This window comes from Rhincodon typus, chromosome 27, assembly GCF_021869965.1.
Source record: "Rhincodon typus isolate 14 chromosome 27, sRhiTyp1.1, whole genome shotgun sequence".
Taxonomy (NCBI): domain Eukaryota; kingdom Metazoa; phylum Chordata; class Chondrichthyes; order Orectolobiformes; family Rhincodontidae; genus Rhincodon; species Rhincodon typus.
Genome location: NC_063358.1, coordinates 16,607,879 through 16,631,129, shown reverse-complemented (window position 1 = coordinate 16,631,129; position 23,251 = coordinate 16,607,879). Strand labels below are relative to the sequence as shown.

The 23,251-nt window shown below is 42.1% G+C and overlaps 1 protein-coding gene across 12 annotated transcripts in view; it reads right to left on the bottom strand.

Moving 5' to 3' along the window:
• Positions 1-1,411: 1,411 nt before the first annotated feature.
• Positions 1,412-23,251, bottom strand: part of LOC109934891 (platelet-activating factor acetylhydrolase 2, cytoplasmic) — a 31,377-nt gene continuing 9,537 nt past the window's right edge. For 11 of the 12 annotated variants that reach the window (XM_048613099.1, XM_048613098.1, XM_048613101.1 and 8 more), the window contains 8 exons: positions 22,822-22,915; positions 17,218-17,286; positions 16,424-16,625; positions 13,761-13,877; positions 11,853-11,944; positions 8,968-9,138; positions 8,211-8,359; positions 1,412-6,355 (listed from right to left, as the gene is read on the bottom strand). In XM_048613099.1, coding sequence (XP_048469056.1) covers positions 6,282-6,355; positions 8,211-8,359; positions 8,968-9,138; positions 11,853-11,944; positions 13,761-13,877; positions 16,424-16,625; positions 17,218-17,286; positions 22,822-22,915 — 968 coding nt within the window. In that variant the 3' untranslated portion in view covers positions 1,412-6,281. The remainder of the gene's footprint in view (positions 6,356-8,210; positions 8,360-8,967; positions 9,139-11,852; positions 11,945-13,760; positions 13,878-16,423; positions 16,626-17,217; positions 17,287-22,821; positions 22,916-23,251) is intronic. The other variant, XM_048613110.1, reaches the window with a different exon arrangement.

Below are 23,251 nucleotides of genomic sequence, written 5' to 3'. Positions count from 1 at the left end.
CCTTTAACCCTGTGGGAACATAAAAGCTAATTAGCTTTCTGGGAGTGGTAGAAGGCACTAAGGCATTAATATTTTCACTTTGTTTTCCTAAAATAGCAATTAAAATGCAAATTACAAAAATGTAAAGATCACATCCAATAAATCATAAATAAAATTAAGACTAGTGTTACACTAATTGCAGTTGCAACGTGAAGGTTTAATATTCTTTTTATTGTAGTTGAGGAAAAGAAATACTTCATTTACACTTCTACTGATAGCTTCCTCTGTCTCTTAAAGATGCTGGCTTCCTGCTCAAGTACGTTCCTTTGTTACCACATCCAAAAGTAACTACTATTCAGATGTGAACTAAGACGTCAAGTCTTTGCATGCTATTCTACCATGATTGGCTTCACCTGACTGCAGTCTCATCCTCCATCCAAACCCAAAATATTTTCCAACAGGGATAACTCAGCATCAAGCAGCAGCAGGAACTCAAAGCAAATTTCCCCTTCTTCGATCAACATGGGTCAAGGAGAAAAAATGTTTTGCATTTATAGAACACTTCAACACAAGCTCAGTATGTCCCAAAACACATTAGAGCCGATAAGTATTCTTGATGTGTAGTCACTGCTCTAAATATGGGAAACACAGCAGCCTGTTCATGAGCTGCTGTCTGCTACAAACCCTCTATGGAATTGTACAAAATCGTAAGCTTTTCATCAGACAAACTTAAATACAAACATGAAGAAACACATGCTTGTTCTCCAAACAAAGTGACAACGACCAAAAATTAATAGCAGTTTAGTATCCTAAAGTAACAAACAGCATTATCTGTGACAGTCATTTTGGTGCATTATCTCGACTTCCTTTCATGACGTCAATCTTATCATCCTCCTGAAAAGGCGTCTTCCCTATTAGAGATTTCCTCTGTTCAATGTTCAAACAGCTCCATTCTTGTCTTTCCAAATGTAGTCAGAATATCTCCTACAGTGGCTCAGAACTCCCCCCAAACATCTCTCCTTGCACCATCTCTCCACTTCCTCATCTTCATGCTGCCCCTTAGCAACATCATTTGAAGCCATGGGATCAGTTTCCATAGATACACTGGCAGACATACATACAAACATACAAATTAGGAGCTGGAATAGGCCACTTGGCCCTTCAAGCCTTCTCCACTATTCAATAAGATCATGGCTAATTTGATTCCTCCAAATTCTCACCTACCCCTGATAACCTTTTACCCACTTGCTTATCAAAAATCTATTTGCATCGGCCTTAAAAATGAGGAAAAGAGGCTATTATAATCGCAGCTGATGTCACTACTGAAAAACGCAGATCCAAGAATGAGATCTGGCTTAATAGATTACATTTTGCTTTTTTCTAATTGAATACCACAGCCCTTCACTGTAACATAAATACACAAAGCTGCAGATTTGGTTTTAAACAAAGAATTTTATTACATAAAAGAAATAAAAGTAAAACAGACAAAGCTATCTACACATAACCGTTAGGCTGATTTAAAAACAATGGCATAACGCCCCATCAACTTCTCAACACCATAATATTATAGTTACTCAAAAATAGTGGGTCAGTTGGCTTGATTGTGATGTACAGTGATGCCGATAGTGTTGGTTCAGTTGCCACATATACATACATACCTATGGTATATGTAGACTATGGTATACATACCTATGGCGACTTTTACCTTTTACTCAAAATCCAGAGCAATTTCTTCCTTATCAAATCTTTAGGTTGGACGTACCTGCATCTTCTGAGTTGGGAAGGCCTTTTCCTTTGACAATGCATAACTGAGAGTCTATACCTTCTCAGTCTTTTAATAATCTGCAGATTTCTAACCAAACACTTCTAGTCTGGATGTTTCACAAACAGGACTCTTTCACTAAGGCAACTTACTTCCTTAATAAGAACAATCTTGTTTTCCTAACAGAGACTCTACTTGCTTATGACCCCAGTCAAGTCTCCTTCAAGCTACCTAAAAGGCTTTTGAACTAAATTAAAACAAAACGTGTTCATCCTGGACTCTGCTAAGCTAATCACTTTACATTTTCTATCACTGGTCGTAAACCTTCACAGTATAACCAATCTTCCATTAACATTCCAGGAGGGACATATTTGTCCAAAAGCATGGTTCCTGAAAGACTGACATAGTTAACTTTTAAACCCCTTCATAAAACTAGACCATCACATATGCCTCTAGCTGAAAAACCAAACTCTATGTACAAATTGCACATTTTTCGTGACAAGTTCTAAGGAATCACAATCCTCTGAGAAAAGTATACTCATCTGTCTTAAATTGGTAACCCCTAATTCTTAAATAGTTATCCCTAGATTTAGATTCCCCTACATGAAAAAACATCCTTTCCACGTTGACTCTGTCAAGGCCCCTCAGGATCTTACACTCAGCTCCAAGATTTCCAGCATCTCTTTCAAATCCTTCTTAGCTTCTACGTTGGCAGTCTGCTCGATACTCGAATGAGGTGTAAATTCCTCCAGCAATGTAGGCTGCATTATGAATCAGTCAAAAGATAAAAGACTTGAGCTGATGCAGTCCACTGTTCAGTCACCTAACACCTAGTCTGTTAAACAACATTTGAAAAATAATTCATTCTTGGGAATACAAGTGTCACTGGCATGGCAATAGGCTATTTTATGTGCAAATCACCCAAAGCCTTTGATTAGATCCTAGCCTGTAACCTACTCCTGCTTAGCTGCTATTTCATGTTCATTTCTCAGTTAAATTTCAGAGCAGGTTTGAAATTAATTCCAGCCAGGCTCAGGAAGCAGAATAATTGTTGCCAATTAATCGGTTTATTCACTGCTCTTTCACATTATCCACTTTCAAACCACAGGTAGGTAGCTTGTGAGCTATCAGGAGGTAACAGAGGCTGGAGACAAAGAAGCATACCCCTGTCCAGAGATTACAAGTAGCCAAATCTTCACCCCCAACACCACCCCAATCAACATTTCTATTTTAACAATTTAGTCCCTTTAGCATGTTCCACGGTTGATGTTACCTAATTTTATATATCTGTTTTTCCTCCCATATGCCTGAATACCTTTGATTAACAAAATTCTGTTCATTCTATTCACGTATCAACTGTTACTTGCAGATTTCTAAGCTACTACCATCTTTTGCGTGCAGAAGTGTTTTATTGGGCTGGATTTTCACCAACGGGGACAAAAATCCAGTTGCAGAACTTCCCAGCTTGGCACTCATCCCCGAATAGATGCACCCCTTCATGTGTTATTTTCTTTGTGGCGAAGCAGGTGCATGATTGTATTCAGTCTGCTGACACTGAAAGCAGTTTCTTATGGCCGCAGAAGTAGCTGATTGTAGAGGCTGGCTGGTTAGGAAGCTTACCTCAGTTCTCCTGCCATTAATGCCAGTTGTATTAAAGGCCCATACACACTTCTCATTCAAATGCTGTGCCCCACCTGTATGAAGCACAGACACTGCTAAGCTAATCCTGGAGCTCAGCCAAAAAAAAATCATAATGAGGTCATCTGGAGAAATAGATGTCTGGTTTTCTTGATACACTTGTCAGGTGGCAATATGATGAATGCATAGCTGAGCTCCAAGACTCAAAACAGATTAGCTCAACAAGAGTCAGTTTTCACAGGCTGGGGTGTTTGATTTATTGATAACTTTGAGGTTATTAGAAGTTAATATTTCTTTGCTTTTTATTTTAATACCTGTACTTACGTGGTCAAAATCAACAGGTGTGAAGTAAAGTAAAAGCTTCAGTTATTGATGTTATTAAACTTGAGTGGGTGCAGAAAAGATTTACAAGGCCATTGCCAGGACCAGAGGGTTTTAATTATTGGGAAGAAGCTGAACAAACTGTGGCTTTTTTCCCTAGACCATCAGAGGCTGAAGGGTGACCTTATAGAGGCTTATAAAATCACGATAGGTATGGATACAGTGAATATCCAACGTCTTTCTTCTGAGGTGGGGTGTCCAAAACTAGAAGGACCTGAGGGGTAACATTTTCACACAGAAGGTGCATGTATGGAATGAGTTCCCAGCAGAAGTGGTGGAGGCTGGTGCAATTACAAAACTTAAAAGACAGCTGGATGGTTATATGTATAGTAAGGGTTTGGAGGAATACGGGCCAAGTGCTGGAAAATGGGACTAGGTCAGATTGGGATTTCTGATCAATTGGACGAATTGGACTGAAGATTCTGTTTCCGTGCCGTATGCATCTATGACTATGACTGTAGAATAGGTCTGCCATATTAACACCTTTATCAGGTTGTTAAAGCAGCTTCTTTCAACAAAGAATTTTGAATGGGCATTTTTCTTTTCTCAATGATAAGCAATTCAAAATTTAGTGTGGTTATTATATGGTTCATTTGTTCTGCACACTGGCTGAATAGACATGGAGGTGACAGCAGTAAGGCTTTCTAACCATACCTTTCATAAGGTTTCTGAATTCAGAATCCATCAACCATATGTTATCAAGAAGCTGGCTTGACTCCATAAAATTTGAGCAAAGGAAATGCCTATCCCCTGCACTAGAACTAGCTAGGTTAGGGTGCAAGTTTACTACCAGAACCCTCATCCCACACCCGTGAAAATAGCCAGCACTGGGAGTGGGAATCCAGAATTATGCTGTGTCCCATAAGTTGGAGTAGGTTGAACTAACAGTGGCTACAACAATTATTCCAACTTGACTAAGCCCCATTCATTTATTACCCTGTGCTCACTAACCTACATTCACTCTCTCAACCTTGTCAATTTCAAAATTCTCAATCTTGTTTTAAATCTCTACCTGGCCTCTTCACTCTCCACCTCTAACCTTCCCAAGCCTGACAACCCTTTAAGATCTCTGTGCTCCATAAATGGGCCTTTTGCACATACCCAATTTTCTTCATTCCAGGATTGATGAGTCTTGTCAAGGGCCCTGCTCTGGAGTTCTGAAATTCCTTCCATGAACCTTTCTGCCTCTCTTCCTTGCTGTTCCCCTTTGAGACACTCCTTAAAATGTAGCTCTTTGATAAAGCTTCAGCCATTTCCCAATTGAATGATGTAATCACTAATTTACGAGATTGTCATTAAGATCTCACATAATTCACTTTAGGGAGGTAGACCTACAATGCTTACTTGATTTGTATGTAAATGAGTACATAGGACTGTTGGAAGAGCAGCATATTGGGATGGAAGCTGGCCTTCTTCAATATCATTAAAACAAATAACATAGGCATTGCCATTTGTGGAATCTTGTTGTGTACAAATTAGATACGTAAGCACCAGTGACAACATTTTAAAAAGTACTTAATTGGCTTCAAAACCTTTTGGGATATCATGAAGTTGTTCTATATAAATGAATGTAAACGGTTTCTTTTTTTCATTTGACTTAGCCACTCAGTGTTGTTGACTTTTCATGCTTTCTGAGAAGTTGTTAAGCTGCATAATTACTGAAGACAACAACCTACAGTGTGACAGACTCCTCAACTTCTGCACCTCCTAAGCAGATCAAAGCGTAGACTAGCTTCTCACAATTGGACTTTCTTAGAAGAATGAAATCAGAATTACAGAAATCCTAGCATTAAAATTACAATGAATTAATTCTTAGAAACATTTATGATTCTAACATATGAACAGTGCACTGATTAACGCTGTGCCAGTTACTGCTGGACAGAACAGTGAAATCCCAACAGTACTTGAGAAATACACAAAAATAACTTCAAAACAAAATTATGCAGGGTTAGACTTCCCTACATTTCTTAAAGATGCAGGTATTGCCATTGTCCACAGAGATGCTTTGCAATCTTCAAATATTTCCATTTCCTTGGATTCAAATAATTCTTGACAATTACATTTCAGTATTGTAACCACAGCCCAATGAAAACGCATAGAAACTATGTTCCTCACAGCTCCTGAAAGTGCTGATTGTTGCAAAGGCTCAGATCGAATGAATGCCAATTACATTCAGTGACTGCTGCGCCATAGTCAGCCCAAAGTCTATCCCCCATCATTCAGGAAATAAAAACAATTATCTCTAATTTCATGTGCGCTGTTTAAAGGGAGCTTGTCATATGCTGAATATTGAGATTGTTTTACAGGGAACCAAATGTATTCATTTAGAATCAGGGCAAATGCTGTGTGCATTAGTGACAGCAATGCCGCACCATGTGTCATTCAGGATCACAGACATGACATCCGAGTATTTAACCTACGGAGAGTCGGTCATCGGTGTACAATTTCATCAGCATTCACATCAATAATCAGTTGGATTCATTGTCAAACCCCCAAGATGGTTTAAGCCTGAAGATGGGATTCAGTTCACAGGAGCCACATGGTCTCCAACCCCTTCCAAAAGGGCGTCCCACTGATCAAAGTCCTTTTGTAGATCTAAGGACACGGGATGAAAACAAAAAATATGTATAGCTTTTGTCAAAGATTTTTAAAACAGTTTTGCCAGCAACATAGCATTTCATGTCTTTATCCCATCTAGTGCTGACCCTGATATTGAATGCCAAAAATTTGGACCGTATTACCTGCATTGCATTACTGTCTGGTGGTTATCAATGGACAGGAACCTAAAGCAGATAATTTGGGCTTTCTGTTTTGGCTGAATGGCAATTTTCTCTTGTCAATCATGTCTGGAAACTCCACTACTGCAAATGACTGGAACTGATTTATTGTACATAATTTGTATGACGTTATGATCTTTGACACTCTGCATTTACAGTCGTAGAATTGTACAGCATGAAAACAGACCCTTCGGTTCAATTCATCCATGCCAGATATCCTAAACTAACCTAATTCCATTAGACAGCATTTGGCTCATATCCCTCTAAACCCTTCCTATTCATATGTCCGTCCAGATGCCTTTTAGATGTTGCAATTGTACCCACCTCTACCACTTCCTCTGGCAACTTGTTCCACACACACACAGTGAAAAAATTTCCCCTTTTAAATCTTTCCCCTCTCATCTTAAACCTATGCCCTCTAGTTTTGGAATCCCCTACCCTGGGAAAAGTACCTTGGCCATTCATCCTATCCATGCCCATCATGATTTTATAAATGTCCATAAGGTCACCTCTCAGCCTCTGATGCTCCAGGGAAAAAAGTCCCAGCCTATTTAGCCTCTCCCTATAGCTCAAACCCTCCAATCCCCACAACACCCTTGTATATCTTTTCTGAACCCTTTCAAGTTTAACTACATCTTTCTTATAGCAAGGAGGCCAGAATTGAACACAGTATTGTAAAAGTGGCCTAACTCATGTCTTGTGGAGCTGCTGGGGAAATAACCTTGCTATTACCATGAGATACTGTCTTCACAAGTCTTGCTTGCTTTAACTTGTACATGTGCTCCTTAAATGCACAATTATCTGATTAAACAGGCTTTGCTATGGAGCTGGTTGTAGGCTGCAAGTTCTAACCCAGCACCAACTTTTTGGCTCACAGCAGTGTCCATTCCCTACCATCACTCCTCCACCCACACCCCTTAGCACTTCAAATAAGCAGAGCGTAGCTGATTGCATACCCAGAGCTTGGGACTACACCCAGGCACTGCAGTGAGCAGAGTAATTGGATTTACATGGCATTGCTCAATTGCACAGTGCATTATGAGGGTTAACTACTTCTTGACGTGTGAACAGTATTGCAATGCCAGCCGTTATTGCCCATCCAAGTTGCTCTTTAGAAAAAATCGTGGTGAGCCATCTTAAAACCTCTGGTGAAGGTACTCCCACACTTCTGTTAGGTAAGGAGTTTCAGGGTTTTGATCCAGTGACAATAAAAGAATGTTTAATTTATGTCCAAGTCAAGATGTGAGAGACTTGGAATGTACCTGGGAGAGCAATATGTCTCCATTGTACATGATGCCTTTGTCCTGCTGGATGGCAGACAGTGTGGGCTTGCAAGGTGCTGTCCAAAGAAGAGGTTTTGGTTGTGCAAACAAACAAAGCTGTTCTTTTTTACTGGGCAGAAATTAAAAAAGAAATTTGGCAGAAGGGGAGAGGAGAAGAACATGATGGTTTGGAATGCACTGTCTGAAAAGATAGTGGAAGCAGATTTAATAGTAGGTTTCAGAAGGAAATGGGTTAAGTACTTAAACAGAAAAAAATTATGGAGCTCCGAGGAAAAAGCAGAAAGAGTGGGCTACATGGAAAGGTCTTTCAAAGAGCCACTACAGTACTATGGGCTAGATGGCCTCCATATGTGGTGTAAGATTCTAATGGTATCTTTAGGATCATCTTACCCAAATGTCTCTGCAGGAAAGCCAGAGAGGCCCTATTGGTGATGTCCAGACCCTTTATAGGATCTATGGTTCCCTTTGTTTCGAATGCCAAGCTTAGCAACTGGCCAGTCAGTAGTGTGAAGTCCGTATGACTCTGATGCACTGACCCTCTGAAACAAGCCAGCAAAGGAGAAACTTACAATAACAGAAGAATATTTTAGAGCAGAAAAAAAGACTGAGGTGCCCATAACCCCTGGCCTTTTCAGCTAAAGGCAAACTCAACTTTCTCACTGTCAAAGATTGATCTCTCTCTTTCTCTCTCTCCCCCTCCCCCAAACAAGCATGTGCTTAACCACTAATTCATACTGGCCATATCAGTGGCTTTGCCTGATATTGATCATCTTGCCATTCAATTGTTTGCAGTTGATGAGATCCTGTTGTGCATAAATATAACTGCTATGGTCACCTACACCATCAGTGATGTAGTTGAGCAGGGCAGCAATTCATTTCCCACAGATACAACATGGTGTGAAATTAGTGTGAGTTTGTCGTTTGCTCTTTATTCCACAACTCAGTCATATCTGAGATAGAAGCTCAAACCACCCTGGAGGGAATGCAATTATTGAGTTCCTTTCTTAACTATGAGATATGCAAAGTGCAGTATAGCCAATGAAGTATTAATGCAATACTTTCAAAGTTCTTTCTAATTTCTTTTCAAATCCTTGACACTCAATTCTATAGAATGCAATCTAACTAGACCACACCTCTTTTTACTTACACTATGGTGATGATTTTGATCTCATTGTTATTAGAGCGCAGCCTCTTCATTTTATCAATGCTGTCATCGGTCTGGAATTTCTGAGAGTTCACAAAGAACACAGGACGCAACGCTTTGGAATAAATATCATCAGTCAGTGGGAACATCCAGCTATCCAAGGCTACCGCGCACCTGCAAGTTAAGAGGACACTTACAGGTAATGAGCAAGGCAAACATAAAAGAGAACAACATAGGAGCAAATTACTGCAGATGCTGGAATCTGTACTGGAAACAACAAATGCTGGAAATCACAGCAAGTCAGACAGCAAGCTAACGTTTCAAGTCTAGATGACTCTTCATCAGGCCCGAAGTGAAGCGTGGGGGGGGTTGCATTTATGCTATAATTGGTTGGGCGGGGGAGGGGGTGTAGTTGTGGCAGTAGTAGGGTGTAGAGTGCTGATGGAGAAAAGATGTTGATAGTTCAGATTAAGAGATCAGAATGTGAGAATGGCAGAACAATGGTATGTTGTTAAGTTGTGTAGAGTATTTGATGTTTGTAAACTTATAGTGGGGAAGAATGCATGGTCCCTTTAAAAGATGACGTGATTTTTCTAGGCTTGGAGGTTTTTAAAACAAAGTCTGCAGGCAACAGCAGATGTACAGAGTTCTCAAAATTGAAACATTTGTATCAAAAGGCTGTGTCATTGGCAAACAGGCAGTACTCTTGTTTTGTTATGAAGGCAACCAGTATGAATATCAGCCAATTAATTTAAAATAGGCACTTAGAAACTAAAAACCAATTAAATTTAAATCTGATGGCTTTGACAACCTAGAACCATTCCTATTGTAAATCAAGGTATTAAAAGAAGACAGCATTTGAAACTCAGGAGGTGAGTAAACGGTCATCTGCCAAGAGAACATCCCTCAGGTATAAAAGAAAGAATCACTGGCTCTAACAGAATTCTCTAAACTCTCAGGGTAACCATCATCTAACTAAAGGTACAGCGGCACTCTTAGCTAATATTTCTGACATTAGAATTCGACAGAGAAAGGCATTCTTGACTGAAGATCAGCAGAGTATCAGGGATTTCTTTCATTCAACCACTCCCTTATGACATATTGGCAGGGGGAGGCAGGTTATACCACTTTTCACACTTCTTCATAACAGATTACAAGGTGAGGCAAGCTTTTTTTTGGGTGTTTTGGTTTTAGTTATCGGGGGTGGGGATGGGGGGTTGACCCCTACTTCGTAACAGTGTCTAACTGCCAGATTTGAAAGAGAAGACAGTCCCACCAGGTTAAAGGGAGGGGAGAGAGAACACGGTGGCACAGAATGTAACAAGTAAAGCTAAAAGAAAGGAACGAAAATGGGAGTTGGTTCACAATTTGAAGGTATTAAACTCAATATTAAGTCCAGAAGGTTGTTGAGTGCCTAGTCTGAAGAGGAGATGTTGCTCGTCCAGTTTGTGCTGTGATTCACTGGAACACTGCAGCATGCCAAGGGCAGACATGTGGGCATGTGAGCAGGACACTGTATTAAAATGACCAATGACAGGAAGGTCAGTGTCATCCTTGTGCACAGATTGGAGGTGTTCTGCAAAGCAGTCACCCAGAAAGCCTTTGGTTTCTCCAACGTAGAGTGGGCCACATTGGGTGCAGTGAATCCAATACAGAAGATTCACCTGGAAAGACAGTTTAGGCCCTTGGATGGTTAGCAGGGAGAAGGGAAGGGGCAGGTGTTGCACCTTCTGCAGCTACTTGGACAGGGCGGGGGTGGTGGTGCTGGTGATCATGGAATTGACTAGGGTGTCCCAGAGAGAACGATCCCTGCGAAATGCAGACAGGGAGAGCGAGGCGAAGATGTGTACGGTGGTGGCGTTCTGCTGGAGTTGTCTGAAATGATGAAGAATGATCCCTTTAATGTATGAGATTTGGGCAACAAACACATCACAAATAAGGAAGAGTAACTAATGGATCCCAAAACACTTGCTCTGCGCAGATTTTTCAATCCTGCCTTTTGTTGCACTTAAACAAATGATCATTCTGCAAAGACACTAAAGGAGCAGTGCATTCACTTCTCCCACACCCAATTAAGGTGATTACAAATGTTGTCAGATAAGACGCACCTCTGCATTTTAGACTTGAGTGGTAAATGTCTCCAAAGCTCTCCTTAATAACTTCCCCAAATTCAACCCCACTTATGGGATGTTACCAGTGATATAAAAGGAACAGGCCATGGTCACCGAAGTCAGAACATGTACATTGCTTGGAGAGAAATTTGGAGCTGGTGTTCTTATGCACTTGCTGCCCCTGTCCTTGGAGATTGATATGGTTACAGGTTTGGGAGATACTACCAAAAGAAGCCTTGACAAGAGGTTACCAGGCATCTTACAAACAGTGCACATTGTAGCTGCTGGGCTCTGGGTATGGGAAGAAGCGGATGTTTACCCGGGTGGACGGGGTGCCAGTTTAGCAACTGCTTAATCTTGGATGATATCGAGCTTCCCCAGGAATTGCTGCAGCATACCCACACAAAACAAGCAAAGAAAATTGAACTCATCTCTAACTTGTACTCTGTAGGTAGTGGAGCCTCTGGGGAGTCAGGAAATAAGTTACAATTGAGTCTTATGTCTAATATGGCATACAGTCCTCTAACAGACATTTCACGTAAATCATCTTTACCTCTTCACACAAAGATTCTACATTTTATGAGACCAATAGCACCGTGGAGATCAAAGTCTCTCTGGGTGTGATAACACAGTTTCACATTTGAATCATTCCACAGCATGAAATCAATATGCCTCACCATAATGCTACATTAGCAGGATGAAAAATATTTCTGAAGATAGCACTTTTTGATTATGCTTCCCCTGATCCAGTGATTGAAACAAAAGCATTAGACACACCTGAACCGTGAATCCCTAGCGACTGCCAGAATTGATGTGCAGCCTCCAAATGAGTGACCCATCACTGCAACCCTCTTCAGGTCAATGCAGTCCTGTGGAAACAAAGACCATCATCTCAGATTTCAGTCCTCCCAAGTCACCTCCCACCCACAGCTGGGCAATGCACCCCTACTCCCACAAATCCAATGTGTCCTGATGCAATTCCCAAAAGCCACTGATATAGCTGGTCTCAGCCAGGAGGCTTGGTTCCCTCAGCCATGGACTGTCAGTATCTATTGTGGACATTAATCCTGCGGTCGTTTGCAATGAAAGCCATTGGCCAATCTTGTGCCTTCTACTTCCATTGATCCAAGTCCATTTGAAATGCATTCCCTCTGTCTAATGTCAACGTGCCCATTCTGACTGGAAAAATACCAGTGCGGTAGCAATGCAGATTATCATTATAGCATTATACAACGATGCAGCATTGGACAAAAGCAATCAACCAATCATGTCCATTGTAGGCAATTTGTTGACTTATTCTATTGATTCCAATTCCCTATTCTCACACCACAATCTTGCAATCTTACTCACTTCAAATAATTGGATAAATACTAATTAATTATGATTTAAAACATAAGTAATCTATTTTCACCTCCCCCTACTTTCATCTACACATTCCTGATTACAAAGCACACTCAACTAAGAACAATAAATTCTCATTTAATGCTGGCCAATTTAATATTACCTTGCCTGATGGTTAATGGGGCATCTATTCATGCTTAGTGTTACGGGATTCATTTTGAAGTCATTTCACACCAACCTGATGTCGCGCTGCATGAACTGATTGGCAGCATTTTGGAGCAGCCTCTCGTATCCTTGACCCTCTGTCCAATGGCCTCTCCAGCTCACTGTCTTCACCCCTTTTGCTGCTGACTCTCAAAACGTGCAGCCTCTGCTTCTCGCTGACTCTAACTGGACTTCTTGTTTCCTGATTCACTTTCTTGAACTGTGCTCCCATTCAAGGATCGCATCCTGGTCTGATCTAAACCTAGAGCTCCAACATTGTCAAAATCCAGTGCTCCTCTGGTCTCTTGCTGTTCATCTCCAGAGCCATGGAGGGTGAGTGACAAGCAGGGACATTTTGAAAAAAATACCAGACTATAATAGCCCCAAGTTGGGCACTTCTGCACTATCAGGACTTGCGCTTCCACACTTGACTTTGGATTGGATCTGGTAGTCAAGGAATGCAGGTTCAGGAAAGGGAAGCAGCAATTGGGAGAGTCAGGGAGCAGTAACTAAGTCTGGCTCAAGCAAAAATTGGCAAGAGTCAGGGAGATGAAGGAAAGGTTTGCAGCAAACAGAAGGATCAGATGTATGACAAGTGGGAGGTTTGGAAAGACAGATCTGTAGCAAGAGTGCACTGCCGTCAATAGAAAGTTAACATATCTCTTTTATATTTCTATATTTTGTTTTATTTTATTTTTCAAGTTCTCTTATTTGCCAGCTGAGGAATTCAGTAATGCAAAGCATTTCATCTTACATGGCATGATGGTTAAATGTTTTGAAGCTTTATTTCTGATGAGGTCAGTCCTATAGAACCTAATTGCAGTTTATAATGGAAAATGCTGTTTGCTCAAAGTCAGATTTTCAGGAACCTAATTACAACTTTAAGTCATCACTTACGATACTTAATTGGTTGTAAAATGTTTTGGAACATCGTGAGATCACAAAAGGTGCTTCTGAATACTTTATTTTTCTTCATGCTCTCCACCACCAATTTCTGCTTTATTCTCGAAATACAACTCTTCCCTGCACATGAGCAAATGCATGTTTCTGCTATTTGGGGGAAAACAGTGACAGCACCAGGGTCTGGGTTTATTGGAAAGAGAAAAAGAGGGAGGGGTGTCTGGCTCCCAATATACCCACCTTCATAACAGAGACATCCAAGTGACCACCAGGAAGGCCGTTTTTGATGAGCTTCCCATTGTTAATATCTGTAAGTACATCCAAAGCCCGACTACACTCCTCCACTCGCTGGCACATCTGGGAGAGAGAGAAGGGGCAGCAAAACAAATATTGCTCCAATTATTTTGATGCTACATTTTACTACTCCCTTAAAAATGAGAAAAGGAACTGTGTAGAGAGTGTTTTAAGGATTGATGTCAACAGATCACTGGAAATTAACGTGTTGAAATAATCAGAAATCAAAGAGACTAATAGAATTTTAGTTTCACCTCGGGGTGGGAGGTGGTGTTGAATACAAAGACAAATAGGGTATGCCTCATGTACACATTCTTATTAAAACCTCAACTAGAAGATTGAGCTCAATTTAGGAATCAACTCAGGATGGATACACTGCTTTAGAAGGAAACTATTTTCTTTGGAAAATATTAAAGTGCCTGAGTGTGAAGACTGGGAATAGATTGCATTGTTCCTTTGAAGAATAAATCAATGCAGTCTTGTTGGCCACTTTCCATCCTTCAGGATCCCATATCAGATACTTCTGAATGCTGCTGCAGTACAGAAAGCTGCCATCAGATGTCAGGAGCACTGCATTTCCTGCAGACTCCCCTCCATTGAACCGCTTGACCTCGGGCAACCTTGGAGGATTAAACTTTAGATGTTTGTGCCTCACTGCAGGGAGATGTTAACTTTCCACCTTTCCTAGGTGTACGGTACTTATAATTCATTATATTTATATCACAGTGCAACAGGATTCGCCAGAATGTTATCAGAGCTAAATAGATTAAATGATGACAGTTTGCACAATTTGCTTTATATTTCTTCAGGTCCAGATATTTGAGGTGTAATCACATTGAGATGTTTAAAAAGTTTAAAGAATTCAATGATGTTAAATGTAGAGAAAATATTTCCTCTGGTGGGAAATCAGATCAAAAGGGCATAATTTTAAAATCAAGAAGTTGTCTTCATACAATGTGCTGTGGAAATTCTCAAACTTTTCCCTTAAAACACTGTAGATTTTGGGAGTTAATTTTCAAGACTGAGATCAGTGGATGTTTAACATGTGCGAGCCCAAGGGATATGGAGCAAAGGCAAATCGTGGTACAGGCTCGCAGGGCTGAAAGGCCTGTTCTTCCCATGATCCAATAAATTCGTAGTTTCTTCAGTCAGTGCAACTATCGACCACATATCTCTTTTCCCTTCAAAAACCTGGTTATTTTCTTGTTCAACCCATTCATACAGACAGCCACAAAAGCTTTGCATGGCGCATTCCACTTCTCTAGTAACCCCTGCAAAATCATTTCACCTGACTACATACATCCTATTCCCAACTTCCCAACCTTTAACACAATTGGTTTTATAAACACCGATAAAACTTTTAAGGACAGAAGTAGAGAAAGAAGAAGCCAGCAGATATCCTGCAAAATAGCTCTCAGTAAGATGAAGTGCAAAGATAGGAGGAGTTGGCCATTCTTGCTCCTTGAGCATATTCCACCATTTGGAAGTACCTGATTGTTTAGTTCAACTTCACATTCCTGCACTCTCACTACATCATTCAATTCCCTTCACATTCCAAATTCCACAGATTTCACCCTTGAAGGTCTTCACCACCTCTGGTGACGAGTGTTTCAAAGATTCAAAAAAAAACTGAGTGAAGAAATCTAACTTCATCTCAGTCCAATGGTGGAATGATTAAAATCAGAGACACTCAGAAGAACAGAATTACTAGAGAAGCTGAGGGTAGCTTATGGGGTTGGAGGGCAGGAAAGAGATCGGGAGGGCGGAGGGCATGGAGGGTTGTGTAAACAGGTAGACGCTTTTTAAAAATTGAGGTATTGCTTAACCAGGAGCCACTGTAGGTCAGTGGGCACAGGGGTGATGGGTGAATGAGACATTAGCAAACTCATGCCACTTCTGAGTCACAAGGTCATGAATTCAAGTTTCATTCAAGACTACAGCACAAGGTCCAGCTGATTACTTCACGGTTGGAGTCACTTTCTTTGGATGTGACGTTAAACAGGCATCTTGCTTGCTTTCTCAAGGGGATGCAAAATAACCTACAGCACTGTTTCAAAGCAGCGCAAGTGAGGTCTCCCTATGTCCTGTGCCATCATCATTTTGGTACTTGTGGGGTTCTGCTGTACGAAAACTGAGGGCTACGTTCCTCCATTACAACACTCCAGGAAAATACTTCATTGGCTATAATGTATTTTCAAATATTGAGGTTGTGAAAAGGGCTGTATAAACGTGCATCTTTTTCTTTGTAACCTCTGCTAGTTAGTCACATGAAATAGCATATTGGAAGCAGCATTTAAAAAAATAGAAATAATTCTACTGCTAACTAGGGGCACATGGTTCTTTGAATTCCAGAAGTCAAATTTATAGCCAAGTAAATCACTGCCCAAGTTCATCCAGATGTCAATTAGAAGCTGCAGACATTCTGGCTCGATCAGTGTTTCCCAGCACTAAAATTAACCACTAAAATCAGTCATTAGGAGTTGCATTCCTGCAGGGAAACATAACCAGGGAGTCAAGAAGAAAATTTACTGATATATTTAGTGCCCCTTCCCAGTGCGAAGACTGAAATTGGAATATTCAAGGGAGCAATCCTGGATTTTAAGCAAAACCTGTTTATTCCGGAGGGCAAAATCTTCCTCAGCTGTCTCTAGTTTCCTAAAGGGGAGCCATTCTTTATCCGTCTCAGGTGGGGAGGCTGGGGGAATCCCAGATCCCTTGAGAGGCTGCTCCACTGCAACTGTTGCTCCAATTGATGGCTCCAAATCCTCAACAGGAGACTTGAGAAAGAAGGTTGTGCAAGCCGATTCATCTCTGATCCAAAACAAATGATAACAAAAATCAATGGGCCTCAGAGATAATTGCAATGAATTCTTTATAGCAAAGCTCAATAGATCTAACAGCATCTGTGGAGAGAAATCAAAGTTAACATTTCAGGTCCAGTGACCCTTCCTCATAACAGTTCTGAGTTTTTCCAACAATTTCTGTTTTTCTTTCCAATTTCCAGCATCTGGAGTTCTTTTGGTTTTTAAAAGAAGTTGTGGATCTGGTTTAGCAAGACATGAAGTTTACATTAGCAAAATCCAACCACAAATAATGCAATAGTTCGGCCTGAATCCATTTACACAACCTACCCACTCACTCCAGTCTTGTATGTTCAGAACTTCCAGGTGACTTGCAAATAATATATTACATGTGCAGAACAACTGTGGCACAGATTAGATGAAAAGTAAAGCTCCATCTCCATTGACTGAGGGGTTTGACACAGCATATAACCCAGAAGGCATTACCTTTGGCATGATCCCACATTGGAACAGATATTTGGCAGCCTCTCTAAAAGGGTACTGAGCTCCTTTAATGTACTCGAATGCTACAAAAGTTTCAGGGCCTTCTCACAATCACTAACCTGTGCTCGACTGCAGCGACAATAAATCCTTGAGATGCCAACTCGATGCAGACAGCAGAGTACACGGTCCTGTCACATGAAAAACAATCCAAAAGTGAGCTGTTTTAGCACCATGATCCTCTCACAGCACAACCGGTTGCCCACTCCTTGTCAGTGGGGGCTTGGGAACAGTCATATAAAAGGAAGAGGGCAGCACACAAGCAACGACATTCATCTGAGGACTGAGCAGGAGGTGTAGGGCCTTGGATTCAAAGAGTGAGTGGCTAAGGCCTACAAGCAAGAAACACTCTACCACATGGAGAAAGGAGGCTATATGATACCAGTATACCATTACAGAGGGGAAAAAGTAAGAGAGGACAAGAAAAAATGTGCATAAACGAGAGAGTGGCAAAAAGAGAGAGAGAGATGAAAAGGAAACAAAGATGGATAAAGAGATGACCAATCAACTGTTGGATCCCTCATTTAGATAAGTACATGAGTAGGAAAGGTTTGGAGAGATATGGGTCAGGAGCAAGCAGATGAGACCACTTTAGTTTGGGATTATATTCGGCATGGACTGGGGAAATATCCGCACAGGGGCTGTATCTGTTAACCAAGTCACCTTTTATTTACCTGTGTAAGTACACTGGCTGTGACCAGCCAGCTCAGAGTCAGTCGCCTGAGCTGATGAGCTTCTCACCTCAGTCAGGGCTTTCCTGATTGGCCCAGGTTAACAACTCCAATCAATGACTTCACAGTCAACAAGGTCAACCTGGTTCCAGTCACTACATCCCTCCCCATCCCAGGTCCAGGGATATAGGCCTTGGTCTTTGGATTGTTGCTTTTCCTGTGAAGTTTTCACCAAGTCTGGTTCCTCTGGTTTGGACTCTGACACAGGCGGCATGTACCAGACCCTAGCCACACCTCTTGCGTTTGGAGCATCTTGGGTGAGTTTCCTCCCCTTCTTCCAGTCGTAACGGTATTGAGGTCTGCTTGACACTAGACAGTGGGGGAGAACCTACTGTTTCTGACAGGCCTTCTGAGGGACCAGGTATGTTTTGCTCCTGTCCACTTTGCGAGGTAACAGCTTTCAGGTGATCTATTTGTTTGTTAAGGACTGTATCACCTATCTGAACTTTGTAAGTGATGGTAGCTGACCTCGCGTCAACCTCACCTCATACCTGTACAAGGCCATTTGCATGGTTCTGGCACCAAACTTTCTCCTGTGAATTAAACCGTCTCTCTTGTTTAAGAGGCATTGGCATTCCTGCTGCTGTTTCACCCTCCCTCCCAGGTCTGGGAATATCAGGTTTAATCTGATGCGGAGTCTTCTCCCCATCCACAACTCTGCTGGAGCTATTCCTGTTGTTGCATGTGGTGTGGTCCTTTAACTGAACAGGAACAGGGACAGTTTGATATCAATTGACGCTGTAGGCTGCTTCTTTAAGCCTGCCTTCAACATTTGGGCAGCTCTTTCCACTAGACCATTGGACAACAGTTGGGAGCTGTCTGTATGTGCCGAGTGCCATTTGACTTTAGGAAATATTCAGATTCCCTGCTGGTAAATGACGTCCCATTGTCTGTGACCAATACTCCCATAAGTCCATGTATTGCGAACGATGCTCACAGCTTCTCAGTCGTCATTCCTGAGTTTGCCGAACGAACTTTATGCACGTCCAACCACTTTGAATAGGCATCCACAATGACCAGGAACATTGAGCCTGTGAAAGGACCAGCACAATCAACATGCAACCAAGTTCTCCTGGCCAGTCCCACAAATGTGGGGGCGCTGCTGGTGGCAACTTTTGTCCTTATTCGCACTCTGGGCACTGTCCCACCAAAGCAGCTATGTTGGCATCCAACCCTGGCCACCAGACGTAGCTTCTTGCTAGCATCTTCATCTTGGAACCCCCTGGATGGCCCTGGTGGAGGTCAGCCAGTATCTGGCGGCAACCTTTACTTGGGACAATCACCCTTGCTCCTCGTAGTAATATGCTGTTCTCTAGGGTGATCTGGTCTTGCTGGGTCCAGGAAGGTTTCAATCTAAGTTAATGGTGGCTCTTCGGTTTCCCACATTACCACCAGCTGTTTTAGTTTCATTAGGGCCAGGTCTTTTTATGCCTGCAGTAACTGGAGAAAGTTGAAAACCAAAACGGACTCTTCCAGGAAGGCACCAGTGGAGTATCTGCCGGTGAGAATCGGCTCAAGGCATCCGCATTAGCCACCTGGCTTCCTGGATGGTGCTCTAACTTGTACACACTGAGAATCAGGGCCCAACACTGAATTCTAATGGAAACTTTATGGGCAACACCACCATGCCTTCCTTCAGCAGGGTTTTGTGATCTGTTACTATGACAAATTCCTGTCTGTAAAGGTACTGGTAGAACTTCCTAACACCAAAGATGACCACCAAACCTTCTCTCTCTATCTGGGCATATTTGTGTTTAGCATGAGCCAAAGTCCGGGAACCATACGCTAGTAGGTGTTCCTCTCCATTGGCTCATCCTGATACTGTACGGGCAGGCATCGCATGTCAGCACTACCTCTCGCTTCAATCATAGTGAGCCAACACCTTAGATGACAATAGCTGCTTTTTCACTTCCCTAAAGGCTACTTCTTGGCTACGCGACCATTTCAAAGGCTGACCCTTTTTCAATAACAGGTGTAACGGTGCCAAGATGGAGGCCAGGTTACATATGAATTTTCCGTAATAATCACTAACCCAAGGAAATAATCACTAACCTCCGGTACAAGGGCTCCTTTGGTGCCCTCACTTTCTCTTCCAATGGAAGGGATCCAGTTTTATGGACTCCATAATCCAAGTAGGTCACTTGGGGTGCCTGGAACACACATTTCCCCTCTAAGGCGTACACCTGCCTGGGAGAAATGTTTAAGCACTAATGTCCAAGTTCTCCAAGTGCTTTGTACTGGTCTTCCCTGTTATTAGAACATCATCTAGGTAAATGGCAACCTGGGGTAGCCCTTGTAAAATGTTCTCTATGGTCCACTGGAAAAGAGTGCAGGCTGATGATACCCCAAACGGCAGTCTTGTATATTGGTATAAACCCTTATGGGTATTAACTAGCATACTTCTGGAACTCCTCATCCAGTCACAACTGCAGGTAGGCGTGGTTCATGTCCAGCTTCGTAAAAGATAACCCTCTGCCAACTTTGCGTACAAGCCCTCTAAGTGAGGGATCGGGTACATATCCAGCTGTGAGAAATTGTTTACCATTTGCTTATAGTCCCTACAAAGATGAACTGCACTGTCAGGCTTCACAATCAGTACAACTGGTGCTGCAAATTCTGCAAACGGCGTTGGTTTGATGATTCCTTCACTTTCCAGCCTCCTGATTTCTACCTCTACTTTTGCTCGCAAGGCAAGTGGCACCGGGCAGGCCTTGCGAAATCTCGGAATTGCTTCCTGGTCAACATGTAAAGTGGCTTTGGCCCTTTTGATAGTTCCAAGCCTGTCCTTAAATACTCCTGGGTATTTCACTAGGACTTCACTGAGGCAGCCATTTTCTAATTGAAAAATGTTGAGCCACTCCAGGTGAATCTTTCTCAACTAGTTCCACCCCAATAGGCTTGGGCCCAAGCCTTCTACTACCATCAGTGGTAATTGCACCAACTGCTTCTCAAAGCAGACCGGAACCAAAGTCATACCCTTAATCTGCAACGGTTCCCTAGTCTGGCTGAGGCCTTGTGCAAACTTCAGGGTTGGAGTCTCAAGTGAATCTTGTTAAAGACTGATTCTGCAACCACAGACACAGCTGCGCCAGTATCGATCTCCATGGGAACTGGGTGACCATTTAACCAAATGTTAATTTTAATTGGGTCCGATTTGGATGTCAGTAAACAATTTAATTGTTCCAACCCACATGTAGGGGGACTTTCCAGGGTGTGCACTCTCCTGGGTACCAGCCTACAAGTTTTCTTGCTCAAGTCAGGCCTTGTAGGACTCCTTTGCTGTCTCCAGTCTGCATACCAGCAACAACTACAATGGCTTGCTAGCCCAGATCCTGAAGAACTTGTTAGCCACTTGGCTGAGACTTGGCTTTGTTGTGGGGTTCTGATGTGGGCTGGCATAGGGTCCCTTTGCTCAGGATATGCCCTCCGCGAGGCTCTGTGATTACCTACATTCAAGTGGTGTTCCCCAAGCACAGTTCGAGAGGTGAGGGAGTCCACTTCCATTGGGATGTCCTGTAGCTCCCATGATCCACTTACAGCATTTTCTAATGATATTGCCAGTTGTAATGCTTGTGTGAATTCCAGTTGGGCTTCAGCTAGTAGGCACTTCCACATGGCTACGTCATTAATCCCACATACCAAACAGTCTGTCAGCATCTTATTCAGGGTTAACCCTGAATCACATATCTCTGCCAGTTGTCTCAAACTTGTCAAAAATCCTGATACGGATTCCCCTGTTCTCTAACTGCCAAATAAAACCAATATTGTTTCAGGATTAGAGGAGGTTTGGGGTTGTAATATCCCTTAACCAGCTTTGTCAACGCTTAGAAGGTTTTAGTGTCTGGTGCCTCTGGGAAAGTTTGCCCCTTATATCTGAGAATGCTACAGGTCACAAGCAGCCAGAAGGATTACTCGTTGCTTTACATTTGCCCCAAAGTCATTTCCCCAGAAAAAATATTGCATTCTTTCCAGGTAGTGGCCCAGTCTTCAACAGCGGGATTAAATGAGTCAAGCTTCCCAAATAAAGGCATGATGCTGGAAATGCTGACCCCAACTCCAAGATGACTGGAGTGAGCCAAAGTTCTTCAGGCCCATCCTGTTTTCTCTCGTCACCACTGAAATAATTGCACAGAGGCTGGTATCCAGTCAACCAGTCACCCTTTATTTACTTGTGCACAGTACCCTGGCTGTGGCCAGCCAGCTCGGAGTCAGTCCCCTGAACTGAGGAGGGTCTCATCTCCTGGTTATATTAGTCAGCCAGGGCTTTCATGATTGGTCCAGGTTAACAAACCCAATGACTTCATAGTCAATGAGGTCAACCTGGTTCCAATCAGTACAACTGGTTAAACCGAAGGGTCTGTTTCTGTGCTCTATGACTATTATTCTTGGAATATTGGCTGAACAAATAGCCTGGTGGAACTAAACAAGTTATGGCAAAATTGACAGAATCTAAACTTCAGAGAGACTGGATTAGTTAGGACCAGATTCACTGGAGTTTAGAAGAATGAGGGGAAGTGGGGGTGAGATCTCATAGACACCTATAAAATTCTAACAGGATAAACACAAGAAGGATGTTCCCAGTGACCAAGGAGTCCAGAACTGGGGTCACGGTTTAAGGAGATGGAGTTGCCATTTAGAACTGAGATAAGGAGAACCTACTTCACCCAGAGGGTGGTGAACCTTTGAAATTCAAACCACCAAACACAGTTGAGGCCAAAACATTGAATGTTTTCAAGAGGAGTTAGATATAGTTCTTAGGGCTAAAAGGATCAAAAAGGGTATGAGGTGAAATCAAGAACAGGGTACTGAGCTGGATGATCAGCGATGATCATAGCGAATGGCGGAGCAAGCTCAAAGAGCTGAATAGTCTACCCCGACTCTGATTTTCTACGTTTCAGAAATGAAAACCAGTTATCATAAGATTTGGCACTCTACCTGAAAGCCCCAAGGCCGTGAGAAAATATAATCAGTGGGTACTTCTCTGCAGCTCTGAAAGGAGCATCCCATCCAACCGGAACTTCATAATAACCTACAGAATGATAAAAAAAAAATGGTGCATAAAAAGATAATGCTGGTTGGCAAAAGTGCAATTTAATTCCTTACATTTGTTTCTCTTCTGGTTTTCTAAAACATCTTGCTACTGATATGATGACTACTTTGGTCTAGACTGTGATTTTAAGATGAAATCACAAAGTCTGGTGATATTTTAAACTAATTGGCAATAATTTATGCCATTATAATGAAATCACAAAACCACGGCAGGTCACAATAAACAAGTAGTTCTGGGAAATGGACAAGATCAATTTTCCCTCTGCACAAGGCACAATCTCTCCACACCTCTTGCTATGACCTACCAATTGTTCAA